The following is a 17,518-nucleotide window of genomic DNA, read 5'->3' on the forward strand; positions in this document are numbered from 1 at the left end:
TGCCCTCTCTGCCAATTAAATGCTCAGTTTTACGAAGCGTTTACTGTATTCTAAGTGAAGATGAAGCCACATTTGTTACATTTCCACCTATTTTGGAGCACTATAAATCTCATTTTGTTCAATTATTTAAAATCTTTCAAACTTTCATTCAATGAACTATATATATACAGAAGAAACTTTATAAGGCAAGAACTGATTTGTTTTGGAGGAGATTTGGTGGATTTACGCTAATAATCGAGATAATTCCACCCTCCTCCGAGGATTGTGCGCATTGAGGAATTGTGGATTAGGACTTATCTGTGTGTTGGAAACCATCCAACTGGCTCTGGAGGAATTCATTGACCTTGGAGTAAAAGTTTGGTACAGCTTTATAGTTTCCCGGGGAGGAAGCTGACCTCCAGCCTCGACTCTGCGGGCGTCCAGCCTGAAGACACAGGAGTGAGAGAATGAATCCCTTCCAGCTCCACTGATCCCACACCCAATCTGACCCTAAACTCTGAACGTGTCTTAGAGAACAAGTCAGCGAACCAAATTGCTAACAGTGGTTTTATCCTTGCTGTGTGTGTGTGTGTGTGTGTGTGTGTGTGTGTGTGTGCGTGTGTCTGCCTGTGTGTTTCACTGCCTTAGCAGAATCCCTGTTCAGCGGTCTGGGGCTGGGGGCGGTGGTGGGCCTCGGCCTGGGAGCGCTGCTGCTGCTCCTCGTGCTGGTGGACGTCAGCTGCTTCTTCCTGCGTCACTGCGGCCTGCTCATGTGCATCACGCGCACCCTGTGCAGCAAAAAAACAGCCACCAGCGGCAAGGGCAAAGAAATCGAGGAGGGGAAGGCCGCCTATCTGTGAGTATCCCCTTTGGTTTTCTTTGCATTGTTCTTTTTTGAAACCTTTGACTGCTTCAGTCCAAGCGTTTGATTTTGTGTAGTGACAGTATCAATTTTGCCAGCTCATGCCTGAAGAGGGAACATCTGCTGTGGGTGTATCTTTATGGCTGAGGGTTATGCTTCTTCTTCTTCTCGCTGTATAATTTTTGCGCAGTAATAAATTGAAAGCCCTGAATGGGTGAATACAAGTCAATACAAAGATTTTGAGAAATTGGTATGAAAACATCTAACAGAGAACAAAAAACAGCCTTCGCATTTCTCAGAAATGAACAATAAGGCCTGCAAAAAAGGAGAAAAAAAACAGTTTTTTTCAAGGATCTCGTCCCCGAGTGACTCGCTGAGCAATAACATTAGCTGTTCATGCCATGTTCATTCCTCTTATGTATACATATATATATTTAGTCTGAATGAGAAAAGGAGATTTCTTTTTACCATTTACTGTAGGTACACCTACAACAGCCGCCCAGCCACCCTTTCAACCACAGTATGTCTTTGATTACGTCTTATTCACTTACATCAGTGCCTTTTACATGATGTGAAGCAAGTTCACCTTTTAAGTATCCATTTGCATGCGTTATGTGAGCGTGCATTCGTTACATGCATGTACAACCGTGTACATTTTGTGCTGTCACGCTTTGTTTTCAGTCTTGTGTGTGCGTGTGTGTGTGTGTGTACCCGCCTTTATTTCTTGCTATATGCATGCTAATAGTCCATGAGTGTTGCCACAAGCATCTCTGAAAACCATTTTCTTTGTTTTGTTTCCCCCTCATCAGACAGCATGCAATTTAGAAGCCCACCCCCGTGAAATTCATGGTACAACTGATTTTAAAAAAAATGTAGTCCCACTGTTTTATGCAGGGTGCTAACTACATCGCGGTGTCTGTGAGATAGCACAAACAGAGTCTTAGTCACTGGCCACAGCCGTGCCTGTCAGTGTGCCAGCAGTGTCTGAGATGGAGAGAGAGGGCACATGTGAGGAGGAGGTGGAGGAGGGAGGGGTTTGAGTTCTGCTGAGTCACTAATCTCGCGACACTGGAGGGCTGACTGCCTGCCTGCCCAGACAGCACACGGAATCTACAGAGCAGCAACTGACACAAGACTTTACACTCTGTCTGATGTGTGCATGTGACTAGTGTCACAGTCACATACAGTACAGCAGGATGATACAAAATAGTCCTAAAGGTAGTATAGGTCCAGGTGACGATATACAGGTACATAGTGACTGATTGTTAAAATAGAGTCAGTTGGGCAATCAGGTGATTACTGCAGCAATAGCAACACTGGATTTACGTTGTCAAAGCCATACTTCAGCAGTGTAGTATCTCACTTTCATGAGGTAGAGCAAATGACGAGAGAAAACTCCAACACGATAGAAAGAACAATCAAAAATTCTTTGTGCCTGTTTTTTCATTTACTTCAGAAAAGTCAATGTCAGTGGTTTCATGCAACTGTGTTAATTAACTGCTAAGAAATATTTCAGGTCACTTCATTCACATCATTTGCATTATTGCAATGAATAAAATACTATCTTGCTTTTCAGGTTAACTCGATGGCTTTTTCATTAAAATAACACAAATGACTCGATTAAACTTAAAAACACTCCTCTTTTAAGTAAATCCACCTACAGAGGAGTCTTTAAAACCAACAAAATTGAGATTTCAATTTTGAGTAAAAGATGAATCCTAAATTTCCTATTTTTTTGGCATCAGTGGTCATATAAATCTAAAGGTTATATTGCTGTAAATGTAATTACATGCTTGTATGAGTGTTAATCAAGCTCAGGGCTTAAACCATAGTGTTTATAGTAATAGTGTAACGTATTGTATTAAATAGAATTATTATGCCCAGTCACCACAGAATCTCGTGGTTTTCTCTTAAGACACATGCAGTTAAATGTGACTTGGATTCAGGGCATTCCCTTTTAATTGTTGAGTTTTAGCATCTGAATTAGTCCTCCTGTGTAAAACTACCCCACAGATGTTTCTGCAACCTTTTATTTTTACATCTATTTCAGTTTTTCAGTACGAGACCTGCAGCCATCGTGTGAATGTGAAAAAACCAAAAAGTACTTGTAGATTTTTATGGTGACATCAAACAGCAATGGAAAGCGAGGCTTAAAAATGAGGCTCGAACTCCAAAACACTGGAGGTATTTTGAAATGAAATCACTCCCCGTGTGGTGCCAGGGACATTAACATGGGTCTTTTCAAAAAGTTGGCACAAACAAACTTAGTTGGAGGACTTCTTGTTATCACAAATAGCTCCAAATTACCGGCAACATTTTCGGATTTCACAGGAAATGACACCCCCACACATGGATCAACACTAACATGTATATGAAATGCTGCAGTTCATAAAAATCTAGTAGAAGCAAGCAGAGAAGTCAGAATCGCTAAAAGGCAAGTGGTTGAAATTGTCATATAAACCAAGCTACTAATTCTAAACATGGACCAATCTATGATCAGCACATTGTTATTAACTTTATTTAAAACTGACAGGGCTAATCAACAGCAAGCTTAAAATTATGCCAAAAGAACACATTTTGAATGACGGTTGTGTTGATGAAGGAGGTACTTGAGTCCATCTGACAGTACCTCAGAGATTCTACAGTACTTGTTAGAAACTTTCTGGTTGTTTGAGCACTTTTGATTGTTGTCCTGTTGCAGTCCGTGTCTCTGCAGAGAGATTGGTTTCATAACTGGCAGTGAAGATGGTCATAACTTCTTTGAACTAGTGTAGCGAGAATGGAGTAAATGCCGTGGTCTGCTTTACAATGAGTCATGCCACTGAGCTGGAGACTAATAAGATAACACTTGAAATAATACAACTCCAACTGAGTTTCCAAGATGTCAATAGTGCAAGTCTGAAGGTGCTGAGGGGTAATAAGTTGTAAAGACTAGCGAAGCGTGAGCAACAGTGTCAATAATAACATCAATGGAGAGCATCTACGGTGATAAATAGCATGGGGTGAACTTCAAATTAGGAAGGTGATGAGTGGCACAGATCAGAGTGTGTGCTGGGTGTCTGTTCTGAGGATGTGAGCTGAGGAGTGTGTGGGCTAGTTTGGAACCAAGAAGAAAATCTGGAGGGTATCGTCAGTTCACTTCTGACACAGCAGATTTTTTTTTTTTGATATTCGGGGTTATAGAGACAGTTTTCCAACCTCAATGTGGTGCTGAAGGTTAGCAGAGCGACCACGCACCCAGCAGTGCAGGGTTATTTTGAAGTTGGAGCTAGGCTAGTGGACAAACGCACGACAGAGAGTGTGTGGGTGTCTTTCTGTTATGAATCTGCGGCACACACTGGGCTGCATAGCTGCTTCAGGGAAAGTTGAAAGACTCAAGTAGTACTGTTGACTTCAAAAGTCCTCACTTCCAGTTTCAGTCTTAAGTTCTTAACAGTGTGCTGAGATATCAATGGGACCCCATATAGAGATAGAAGAGAATTGGTACACCTAATGGACCTCTAGTCTGTAGCATCAAGTCAAATGTGACTCCAGCTATACTGTTTAACCCCTTACGACCTTAAAAAGTCACTATTCAGGCAAAAGACAGAAAAAGTAAATACATGTTTATGCAGGGAAACTTAAATTGATTCATATTCTTTCTACCTGCATTTAATTTGGATTCTGTGTTCATTTTTTTTTCTTTCTGGAAGTTTTTTTTTCCCTTCCTAATATTCATTGCTTGTCATAGTTGTGCAGCCAGCTCCAGTCCCATCCTGTCAGTCAGTGAACCAGAAATAGATTTGTGCCCCTGTCGGGCTCTCCAGTAACCTGCTGGCAAGAAACCCAGAAGAACAGTTTGGTATTGACGTTTAATACAAAACAACAGCTGCTGATAATCTTTTACCCAGAGACAAAAAGTCAGTGTTGAGTAAAGCTGATGATATGTCACAGTGACATTTTAACCGTTGAGGTGGCGCAGGAGGGGCGTCTGGTGAAGTCTGTTGTTTATTCAGGCTTAAGAAGTTTGAGTAGAGGCTCAGTGATAGATCTGGCTTGGAGTCGATAGACTTTTGAAAGTGTTTATATATACCTGATGACTCACGGCAGGAAATATAAAACAGAATGGAAGATTACAGTTAAGGCCATGGCAGCCTGGGGATGGAGCAAGAAAGAATTTCTACAGAAGTGTCAGTCACTAAAGAAAAATCTGTTTGAGATGCCAGTCAGCCGTGTTGTTCATGATGACTTCCTGTCCACTAACAACATGGAGTACTAAACCAATGGCGTAAAAAGAAGGTCAGAGTGTTTTATTTGCCCCTGTTGACGTCACACGAATCCCAAATGAAGTCTGAACACACTTCGTTCCTACTAGTGTCCTATAATTGAAGCAGGTAGATAAAAACCTAAAGTTAGCAATTACTGGGACTGTTGTAATGCTATGCTAGTTCGTCCCCTCCCATACGTATAATGTGATAAGCAATGCAATGAAAAACTTGGTTTGACGCTATCTTAAATTTTTCCAGCTGGACACTGGCAGTCCAAGCAAAGACAACAAAAGCAACCTCGAACCCCACATACTGTGCATGTGCACACGTACTCTTAAGAAAAGAAAAAAAAGCTGATTATTTTTGTTTGAATTAAACAAAAAGTGGGGGGCTAAAGGACCTAAACGAAATAACCAGTTGAAAGACACTTTGAAATCTGTAAATGCAAAGAGATGCAAAAAAAAAAAAAAGTCAGCATCAGCGGACTAGCTTACCTAGCGTCAGCTCAGAGGTACCATGTTAGCCTAGAAATTTGTCAGACATGTTAATGGTTCCACAGTGCTTAGCATCGACCATACAAAGCCTAAAATCTTAAGGGCACGACAAAATTATCAAAATAAAAAAGGCAAATTCACTGAAAAATCACCAGAAATAGCTTCTGAGTTCTAAAGCTATGACTTTGGTGACACCTTAAGTCATTAATAATATCTAATATAGCAAAACAAGAGGAACAAATGAAAGTATAACTATATTTTGCATATGTAAATTTAACTTTGTTTAGCTGAAGGATACTGCATTAGAGAAAGTGAAGTTAAAGGTAAAGTGAATTAATCAAAGAAGAATTATTGTTACTACATTTGCTGTCATTCAAGAATATACCAGGAGTCCTAGTCTAATTAGCTCTTCACCATGTTTTTCCATAATGTATTGTTCAGCGCAAGCACATTCATTTTTCTCCCTTTGTTTTCCTGTTTCAATAAAATTAAACATCATTACAGGGATTCGGAGCCTCTTGATTCTCCAATTTTTTTTGAAAGACAAGACAGTCTGTGCTATTGACATGTAGAGAGCACATAAATTTCAAATTCTGGAGCAGCAGACTGAGGTGGATGACATTTAATTAAGTGTGAGCTCACAGTACTCTTAACTCCAGAGCAAACAGAAATCTGCTTGTCTCGAGAAGCTAAAAGGCTTTGGCTGGAGCATACCTGACCGTGTAAAAATGAGAAAAAGGACATATATCTGTCTGGTCTTCGTTTCCCTACATTCTTACTCCACAGTCGTGTAAACAAGCTCATTTCTACATCAGGTCAGGGAACAAGGCGTCTGATCCACATGTAAACAGCCAAATTGTCCATCAGCAGCTCCGTCAAAGTGCCTTTGACAAAGACTTCCACTTCTAAATTCACAGTAAGATCCCGGATGCCAACTCTAAAACAAAAAAAAAATGTTTGCTGGAAAAAAAAATATATACGTGTATAGATTTTGATAAGGGTGTAAACAAACTCTCCAGGCACATACCGCAGCTAAGACTGCAAGCCACCTAATTTATCACAGTGAAAAAGCAAAGATTGTAGCCTGCCTTCATGGCCTGCCATAGATGGCAATGTGCTTAATTAATGTCTGCAGAGGAAAGAACAAGTCGCCCCTGCTGCGCTTTGGTGTCACTTAGAAGCTTACAGATTACAAATACGTATCTGCATACGCACTCTGATATCACGCCAGCGCACCGTGAGCTTCACACAGCTGCTGGCTCTCGCAGCATAATCAGAGGTTTGTCAAGACCCAGTAGCATTGCTGTTTGCCTTGTGTGCCAAACAACGTTTTGAATTGAACTTCTGATGGTGTGTGCATATTTTTGGACAAACAAGCAGTATATGCACATGAGATAGTATGTTCACAGTGATGAAAAATGACTCCAAATGGCTCTATTTTTTTTAGCATTTGGAGAAAAACTATCCACACAATTTTTGCTTTTAACTGTGGCCACAATGTTAAATACTGCACAAGCAAAGATATCTCGAGATCCTTGTGCCAAACAGATTTGTGTCATAGTGCTGTTGTGATAGAGGAAAATGTAACCCAACCAAGGTTTACAAGATGGTAGAGACTTTGAAGCTGTATGGTTTGGAAATGTAGGCAGGAGGCTGCGCTGTAGGTAGCAGAGCTGAACATTTTCATTGGGAGTGACCAGCATGGACAAGATTAGAACGGAGTCAGAGGGACAGCTCAGATTAAGCAGTTTGGAGACAAAGGCTGAGCTGGTTTGGACATGTGCAGAGGAGGGAAGATGAAGCTCCCAGCCAGGAGGAAAAGAGGAAGATCTCAGAGAAGTTTCATGGATATAGGGAAGGAGGACATGCAGAGGATTGGTGTGAAAGAGAAGGATGCTGAGGATAGAGTGAGATGGAGACAGATGATCTGCTGTGGTGACTCTTGAAGGCAGCAGCCAAAAGACAGCCCCCCCCCCCAAAAATAAATAAATAAATAAATAAATAAATAAAAATTAAAGAAGCCCTTATGAGCAAACACTTGGCAACAGTGGGAAGGAAAAACTCCCTTTTAGAAGGAAGAAACCTCCAGAAGAACCAGGGTCAGGGAGAGTCAGCCATCTGCTGCAACCAGTTGGGGCTACGGCAGATGTATGACTGCAATTTTTTATAATTTGAATCAACATATAGCATGCGAAATATTGCTTTCTCATCACACAGAGCCCCATCAATAATTATTAACGCCAACCTCAAGTAGTTCTAGAAGTTCTAGTAGTTTTATGTTTTTCATTGCACTTTTTTTGACCATTTGAATAACTGAAACGGTACAACTATGTTAAGGAGTTTATCAAATTGCAGAGAAGGCAAAGAGCATGCCGTATGCCAACTGCAGACGCTTTAACAGTTACAGTTGCCTCTCCAATATTATTTTGATATAATTTCTTCTTCTTTTTTTTTTCTTTTTCTTCCAAACTGTACTGATACTTTGCTACTATACTAAATGGATTCGGGATTGTTTTGATTTTGCCTCCTCACTGAAGAAACAGGAAACGTCGCACAGCAAGAGCCTTCGCAGAACTTGAGGAAACCTCCCCATCTGAGTATAAGTCAAATCTAGGTTTGCATGGAGCTAATGAGACATGAAATTGGCTTCACTGTGCAGGAACTTTTACATCCACCAATCAACCAAAGGGGGAACCCCCCTCTGGCCAGATGCAATATTTGGGCTTATTAGGTACAGTATCATGCAGGGTTACTGTTTTACGTTCATGATCTCGCTCACTGAAGAACTCTCCCGGAGCTTGGTAAAACGTCCAGCATGGCAATTTGAGGGTGATTTTGTGTTGATGTAGAGTGCCTTTTAAAATTGACAATTTAGTCGAGGAAATTCAGCGTTTACACAGTGAAAACATCCAGTAATGGGAATAATAAAAGTGTCCACTGATGCACTAGATGAGATATCTCAGACCTTTGAAGAAAGAAACAATGCAAAAAATAGAATTATTTAGTTAAATGAATACATTTCAATGACAGCAGGGATGACTGATTCATATGCAATGTTTTATTAAATGTCAATAGCTGTATAAGAACTGCATTAGTAAAACAACAAGCTGTTTCGGTCAACCCCTGATAGCTGCAGGTTCGTGTTTATTTAGAGAGTCGTGTCAGCCTCGAATTAAGTATTCTTTCAAAGGAGAAGTTCTGCTCCAAGAATTAATGTATGAGTCATCCGGGAAATGTTTATCATGTGGATATATCTACCATTAACACTAATAAAAAAGATTTTTAAAAAGCTCTAAAAAATTCAAATGATTTTTTTTATACTCAAAAGACAATATAGAGCTTTTCATTTAGAACCTTCATTTGACAGATTGTTTATGTCTCTGAGTCATGACAGACTAGCAGCGGCAAAATAAAAAGTGGAACCGCTTCATGAACTCCGGAAAATGAGAATCTTTAAGGTCAAGTGTTATTAATACTGGCCTGGTACAGGTCTATAATACCTTTCTTTGTTTGTGACTTAACCCCCCCCCCCCTTCTTTTTTCCCTCAATGTCTTGATAGAACTGGAGAAATACGCATTGAATGAAGCGCATATTAGGAGCAAGAGGACTCTGACAATGTGAATCAATGTAAAAGCCAAAGTTCCTTATTGATCTCCTTATTAAACTTGTCTTACTTCCAAGAGGCGCAGGGTAAAAGAAAGGGCTGTGTAGCAGGAAGAGATGCAACTCAGTGCCACGTTCGCTTTGCATTTTCTGTAATTGTCATCTGTTTTCTCATTCTTTCTTTTATTTTTGTTTATTTACTTTATTTTGTTCTCTCTCTCTTTTTTTTTTTTTTTTTGGTTGTTTGGTGTAGGCGCAAGCTACCGCTGAGAGTAAAATTGCATTTAGACATCCCTTGCTGAAATTTCAGAGCAGGGTTTTTATTCCCCAAAATGAAATGACAAAAGACAGACGCCTGTTTGATTTTACATGGGTAGCCCCCCCGTGGTTCGTATTTTTTCGGTGAATGTGTCCCTGTTGGTTTGTCAATAAGTGGTTTTTGGTTAGGCTTTAGTGTTTTAGAGGCTAAGATGAGGAGATTTGACACTGCTGATAGATATTTCTTTGAAATGTCTGTCCTCCTGGCATATGAACACATCAAAGGATACTAATTCGATTGACAGAGTGCACATAATGGCAAGAAGCCACCTGTAATGGTGCAGAAGGGGGAATAATATAGCTTTTTTCTAATAGCTACTCCCTAGTTATGGGTCATTTTGCATGTTTGAATTTGTGCAAGTCAAATTAGAATAGAAATGTGGGTCATTACAACAAAAGATATTAGAAAATGCTACTTTTTAGGTCTCATTATGTTGCAGCATTACTTTATTCTGACCCACTGCCTGTATTAACCGCACTTGGATAAAGCCAGATCAGCCAAATGCAGATGAAAGCTCTCATATATCATATTGCTTGAAGCACAAGCTGGTTGGATTTTCATCATACTGATGCATATTAGCATAAAGATAAAGCTGTGATGTCCTTCTGCTGCATTACTCAAAACAAAACTCGTGGAAGATTAGATGAACAAGCGTGCCTGAAACAGGGCTGTGAGTAAGTCAAATAGCCCGTGCCTATTTCCTTTTCTATCCGTCTCAAAATGAGTCAGACTTGCACCATATGGAAGATGTGCGAGCTCTGAAGTTATTGCAGTCCAAAAAAGTTGATCCTGTTCATCTGGACGTAGGGTTTTCAGTGGGAGAAATGTTTCCTCGCTCATCCAAGTGACTTCTTCAGTCTCAGCTGAATGCCAGTTTCCCCAACTTTAAGGTTGAGTGTGCAGCACCTTCAAGCTCTGGCGACTCATTTTTAAGCTGCAGATTTGCAGTGGTCTTGGTAGAATGGTGGTTATTAATGAAATGAACTCGCTGTATCTTTGTTTATAAATTTATAATAAAAAAAAATTATGAACTTTGTCTCCTTCAGTCTTGCATAAGCGAGTATAACACCTTTGTGTAGTGGAAAACTGACTGACTCAATCTTATTGTTGGTTTATCCCTGTCTTAATGCACCAGTGTCGATGTAAAGATGGCAGACTAAGTGGTCTCAGACTTTGTCCCTATCTTTAAAGCAAATGTTTCAGACGCAGGGAGATGACAAGTTGTATTCCATCATTAGTTGCAAGTGGTTGCTGACATATGTGAATGTGATTGCCACATATCCATTTACGCCGGCCTAAAGACTAGTCACTGAGAAGCTGGCATCCACCAGGTTGCTATAGAAGAGTATGTATTCCGTTTGGCAAATGGTTTCTGGATTTACCGAGTCATGAGCAATGATTTTGTTCACCAACAGGTTGCAAGGAAGATGACAACTTGGTTGCAAACACTAGCAAGTGGTAGCAAGAATGTGAAAGTGAAACCAGAGAGCTTTTGCTTTCACAGTAAAAGTTGCCCCTTCTGAAATATGATGGATGTGGCAATACGGCACATTTTCTGCTTTACTGGAGAACGTTCCCCACTTCCAGTTTGTGTCACACCTTTTCAAGTTTGATAACAGCTTTGAGATTAAAATGCAAAGTGCGAATGACAGTGGCAATCTACTTGGGGCCAAAGAAATTGCACTGAAGTTTTTGGTGCAGCAAACTCTTTGCAACCAGTTTTGTCCAAGGCGCATCAGCCAGCAACCTCCTGCGGTTACTTGCAACCGTTTGGGTAATACATATTATTTACTTGGGACTATTTGTCAGATGGTCACTGATCTGACTGTAGACCTGTGTAACTCTGGTGTTATAGGGTTCATCTTAGGCCTAGCCAAAGCCACATTTCCTGCTGTATGTGCAATATGGGGTTGAGGCTTACATGTGGTGTTTTTTGGGAGGAATGTCAGTCAGAAAAAATATGCCATTAGGGAGGGGAAACCTAAAGAAATTGACTTGTTAGAAACAGCGTAAGATAATAAGGATTTTTAATAATAACGTAAAAGAAAATTTGGGTTCTAAATAAGGATAACAGAATGATTATGCTGAATAAAATTAATTTCAATCAGTGCCATTCTTTTAAAGTATTCTTTCAGGACCAAAGCAAATCGATCGATCTACATTGCTATTCCTGAACATACATAGTATGGCTTAGTTGGGAATAGATGAACTATCACAGATTGCTGAAACCAACAAATACTTTAGCGTCTATGTACCATATGTGTGCACTGATTTCTTTAAAAACGGAAGTGGATGCCATTCATCCTTGGTGAACAGATGGAGAAAGTCCTGTAAAAAGCCTGCTAAGTCACGTTGCTTATAATTATTCATGTCTCATCTCCATCCTCATCAGACATCTAGAGCACTGAAAACAAACACAAGCTGACAAATTGATCAGCTCTCCAACCATCCAGACCAAACACAGGCAAAATAGGAATAATTTGGCTTTCTCTAACCCCTTGTGAAGCCCCGTGGAGGCTGTTATATTTAATATTCCTGCTGCCTTTTCTCTTCAATTAAATTTAGCTTTATTAATCCCAAAGGAGGCAATTCATTCACACACCGAAAGGTCTATAAGGTGGAGTTCAATGCTGTTAGGCACACATTTTTTGAAGAATACCATTAAGCCTAAACTCTCTTACAGCAGTAATTCAGCTCTGCTTTATGTACAATTTATTGTGCGTCTGTTCACAATAATGGTATGTATGCTTTAAGTTCTTGTAATGACCAAGCTTTGAAATGCACAAACTGCGTATTTCACTTCCACGTTGTGCATTTCTGTGTCTCTGCAGGAAGCTACCGCTGAAGGAAGAAAATGGAAGAGAGGTTCTCAAGCCGGATACGATTGAAATCAAAGTGCACAGTGACAACAGCATCCACACAAAGCCCGACGACAGCAAAGCGTAAAAGGGTCGGTCCTCCCGCCACCAAAAGAACATTCGGATCACAAGACCAAAACCCAGAGAAACTACAACACTGGAAAATAGTGGAGTAAAATACCATATCTGTTTATAGCAATGCCCCAGAGAAAGGCATGTGTAAATACAAAAAATAATAGAGAGAAAATAGAAAGGAAGAAAGTGTCAACCTTTTAGACACCCTGAGTGATTAATGTATCATGTTCTTACAAACATGGCATCAGTGGAAAGCTCTTGTTGATCAATGATTGTATATTATTTTCTGCCTTAAGTATTATTTCTCAGATTCTGGGTTTTTGTTTTTTTTTTGTTTATTTGTCTGTTTTACACCCCACATGGGATTTTCATGCAGTTGAAAGGTGTTTCTAGCACTCTCCTCTTTGATGTCTCTCAAAAAAGACAATCACCAGCGGAGGCATAAGCTGGTACGCTGGTGTGCCCCAAATATCTCAATGCTAATGCTTTTTTTTGTCTTTGTAAGAGCAATGCATGGGCTGACCTTCACTGCAGGATGTCACAGTGATTTAAGCCTGTTTCCATGCCTGAGTGTTACTCTACAACATCCTTTTTATGCCTGTGATAGCCAAGCTAGGTGCCTAGCTTACAAAGACAAATTCTCAGTTATTGTACTTTAAGCTAGCAGGCTTCGCTAGCATTTCTACCTGAAACAATATTAATTTTTTCCAGAAGACTTTAGGCCTAATATTTGGTTTGGTTTGATTTCAGAAGGGCTTTTGCGACTCTTTGTAAGTACTCAACAGTATCCAAAAATCACAAGAAGGAAGAGTGTGTTGCAGTCTATGAAGTATACAGTACAAAAACCACACATGTGCATTGATGTCACTGTTAGCAAAGCCTTTAAATTGACGCCGAATATTGTTGGCGCTCTTCAGGCGTCTCACTCTCTAACAATGTGCGCATAAGAATGTTTTATTCATCAGCTGCATACACCGTAATGTGTCGTATATTGTTGCCAGAGGTTAGCCGCACTGCAAGTCAATTTACACTTTGGTATACAATGAGTAATGAAAAAATTATGTTAATGTGTTGAAAGGCGTCCCCGTGAGTGCCCTGACCAGTAATCTTTGCTATCTGTAAAAGCAGAAGTAGCAGCAAGGTACCACTCAAGGCATGGGAACAAAAGAGAAAAGGTATGCTCGAGAGAAATAAATCAACATTTACGTCATGTCTGTTTTAAATGATAAACTTTGGTTTCTTTGATTATTCTTGCCTCAGATTGGCCTCTGATGCCGTTTTTCTTTCTTTGGTCTGGTCACTATTCTCTCTGATGTTGTCACGTGTTGTACATAGATGAAAAAAAAAAGAGTATTTTACAAAGCTTTTATGTAAATATACCCTAAAGGATGTGTCCTTTTTTCCAAATGCAAAAGGCTTGGCTTTTTCTTTTCTTTTTTTTGTGAACACTCCTTGGATGAAAAGCTGTTGGCTGTTTTTTTTTTCTTTTCTTCTTCTTTTTTTTTTCCTTCTCTTGTGTTTTGGTACAAAGTTCAGTGATGGTGTAATATTGTTTTTTCCTAGTCATTTGCTTTCCCTTAAGAAAAACCCATGTCCTGAGGCTATTTCACAGCATTTCAATGGAGGCAGTAATTACGGCATTAGTGTGCCTTCTCTTTTTTTTTTTTTTTTTTTTTAAACCCCCCCCCCCCCCCCCACCCCCCTCCCTTTTGTGGCCCAAAGTCGCTGTAGCAGTGTAGACCAACAAATGAACTTTTGATCACAGCTTAGCTGCTTTGTGCCACAGAATGTGTCATAAGATTGAATTGTATTGTGATGCTGTGGTTTCTGGGAAACGTAGTCATAGGGTTGTGGGTTCTAATCACCGACACTGGACAGGAACGGACGTGTGCAACTACCTAGTACAACTAGATGTCAGGTCGAGGCTGTTGAGTGGTCTGATGGCATCACATGAATCATTACATGACTGTGTGTGTGCGCATGTATGTGTGCATACATCCATGGGTAACTACACTCGTCTACATGAATCAGGTTGCATGTATGTCCGCTGAATGTATCTGCACGTACTGTAAGTTAATCCATTTGTATGTTTGCGAGGATGTGTTCCCATTTTTACTGTTTTTTTGTTTTTTTTCACTTTTCCACAATAAGAGTCTCCAGATTCCAAACCTTACACTACATTAAAGAGTTAAGTGCTATTCTGGCATTTATTATATTTATTTTTTAATGTTGTTACCTATTTATAATAAAGTGCGAGTACACTTTCCATCTCCATGGTGCACCATGTGGCAAGCGAAGGTGATGATGCGAAGGTGATGATGACCACATGCCAAGTGTGAATGTCAGAGTGCTCTAAGTGCATGGAGTGTTTCCTTTTTAAAACATTTTTTTAAACCGTGGTGCGAGTTGGCGAGAGCTCTCACGCCGAGTTCCGGGGTGTGCTCTGATAGTTAAAACCTGATTATGTAGCTCTCGACAGTGATTAATTCCCTAGGCTGCAGCACTCCTTCCATGTGTCTGCCAGCCCCCCTCCTGTCCTCCCCACCTGCCCCCCTCTCCACCACTGTTCCCTGCCTCTCAGACTCCACTGGTTTTTATCTCAGACTTACGTAGTGCTGGCTTTGTTTTCTCACAGCGAGCCCTTGTACCTGCATATCTCTAAAGGATGGTCCTGCCATGGAGTGGTTCCGCTGCCTGTTACGATCACTGTAAATATGGGAGCACAGTGCCTGGGGGCTATACGATTTGTACATGTTCTTTTGTATTTGAATATAAGTCTAACCCCCCACCCCTGTCCTTCTTCTCCTCTGGTCCCTCCTCTCCTCCCCTCTCTCGTCCTCCTTTCCTCTCTGTCTCCTCCATCATCCATCAGCCCTTTTTTCTGTAAAAGGGGGGTTAAAAAAACAGGTGTGTTTGAGCTCAGTGTACAGTATGTGTCCTCTTTGTCCCCATGCTCCCCGTGTCCCTTGGACTGTCCCCGCTGAGTGTGCTTTGTGCAGGAGGTGGGAACTATTGATGTCTCTCTGTACGTACCTGTGGAACACTTGTGACTCCTATCATTGGCCGCTGTAAATAAACATGTCCTGGTAGAAGACAGCGAGACGTTGTCGTTCCTGATCTCACTTTTTTTTTTCTACCGACTTTCCATCTTATATGTGGGTGTGCAAAAAAGCTTTAAAAGCAAACATTTTTATTTATACAGTAGTTTATCCCTTTAGCCCACAAAGCCACAGGTAAGTTTAGCATAATGAAAAGGTCATGTTTCAAAACTAGCACCTCCAAGGCTTAAATGAAAAGTTGTAGGCCGGCCTTTGTGAAAATCATTTTAAACCAGTTTCAAATGTTATTATGATACGTTAGCATATACACTCACTGGTCACTGTATTAGGTACACCTGTTCAACTGCTTGTTAATACAAATATCTAATCAGCCAATCACATGGCAGCAGATCGGTGCATTTAGGCATGTAAACAAGGTACAGATAATCTGCTGAAGTTAAAACAAAGCATCAGAATGGGAAAGAAAGGTGATTTAAGTGACTTTAATCTTGACACAGTTGTTTTTGCCAGACAGCTGTGAGTGTTTCTGAGTGTCTCAAAAAATGCTGATCCACTGGCGCAACCATCTCTAGCGTTTACAAAGAAGGCTTTGATAATGAAATTACCCAGTAAGCAGCAGTTCTCTCCTGACAAAGATGTCTTGTTAATGTTCACACTGGCTCATCATAACTCAACAAAAGAAGATTGGAAAACGTTGCCTCATCTGATGAGTCTCAGTTTCTGCTGTTACATTTGGTCTGGTGAGCATTTGGCATAAACAAGGCAAGGCAAGTTTATTCGTATAGCACAATTCAACAACAAGGTGATTCAAAGTGCTTTACAGAGACATTAGAAACAAAAACAAATAAAAAGCATGATTTAAAATTGATTAAAACAAGCAAACAAACTAACTAACTAATTAACAAACAAACAAAACAGTATATAAAATCAAAACAGATAAAATCAGAACAGTAGATAAAATCAATAGTTAAAATGTAAGTTTTGAAATTTAAGCTTAAGTGCGGATTTGGTGCTTTATTCAAATGCAGCTGAGAACAGGTGAGTCTTCAAACTGGATTTAAATAAACTGAGTGTTTCAGCTGATCTGAGGCTTTCTGGGAGTTTGTTTCAGATATAAGGAGCATAAAAGCTGAATGCAGCTTCTCCGTGTCTGGTTCTGACTCTGGGAACTGATAAAAGACCGGATCCAGATGACCTGAGGGATCTGGAAGGTTCATACTGGGTCAGGAGGTCACTGATGTATTTTGGTCCTAAACCATTCAGAGCTTTATAGACCAGCATCAGAACTTTAAAGTCTATCCTCTGACGCACAGGCAGCCAGTGTAAAGACCTCAGAGCTGGACTGATGTGGTCCACTTTTTTGGTCTTAGTGAGGACTCGAGCAGCAGAGTTCTGAATGAGCTGTAGTTGTCTGACTGATTTTTTAGGTAGACCTGTAAAGATGCTGTTACAGTAATCAAGCCTACTAAAGATGAATGCATGGACTAGTTTTTCCAGGTCCTGTTGAGACATCGGATCTTTTATCCTTGAAATATTCTTGAGGTGATAGTAAGCTGACTTTGTTATTGTCTTAATGTGTTTTTCTAAGTTTAGGTCTGCATCCATCACTACACCCACATTTCTCGCCTGGTTTGTGGTTTTTAGATGTATAGATTGAAGTTCTCTGGTGACCTGTAATCGTTTTTCTTTGACGCCAAAGACTATTACCTCAGTTTTGTTTTTGTTTAGCTGGAGAAAATTGTGGCACAACCAGTCATTAATTTCCTCAATGCATTTACCAAGAGCCTGTACAGGGTCTCGGTCTCCTGGTGACATTGTGATATATATTTGTGTGTCATCTGCATAGCTATGGTAGTTTATTTTGTTGTTCTTTATAATCTGTGCCAGTGGGAGCATGTAAATGTTAAACAGAAAGGGTCCCAAGATGGAACCTTGGGGAACTCCACATGTGATACTTGTCTGCTCAGATGTGAAGTTACCTATTGATACAAAGTATTTCCTGTTTTCTAAGTATGTTTTGA

At 40.2% G+C, this 17,518-nt stretch overlaps 1 protein-coding gene across 3 annotated transcripts in view; it reads left to right on the forward strand.

Moving 5' to 3' along the window:
* ncam2 (neural cell adhesion molecule 2) overlaps positions 1-15,538 on the forward strand; it is a 162,157-nt gene extending 146,619 nt beyond the window's left edge. For 2 of the 3 annotated variants that reach the window (XM_026160121.1, XM_026160119.1), the window contains 2 exons: positions 628-835; positions 12,337-15,538. In XM_026160121.1, coding sequence (XP_026015906.1) covers positions 628-835; positions 12,337-12,451 — 323 coding nt within the window. In that variant the 3' untranslated portion in view covers positions 12,452-15,538. The remainder of the gene's footprint in view (positions 1-627; positions 836-12,336) is intronic. The other variant, XM_026160120.1, reaches the window with a different exon arrangement.
* The last annotated feature ends 1,980 nt before the right edge of the window (positions 15,539-17,518 follow it).

The sequence above is a fragment of the Astatotilapia calliptera genome, chromosome 23 (genome assembly GCF_900246225.1).
Source record: "Astatotilapia calliptera chromosome 23, fAstCal1.2, whole genome shotgun sequence".
Classification (NCBI taxonomy): Eukaryota; Metazoa; Chordata; class Actinopteri; order Cichliformes; family Cichlidae; genus Astatotilapia; species Astatotilapia calliptera.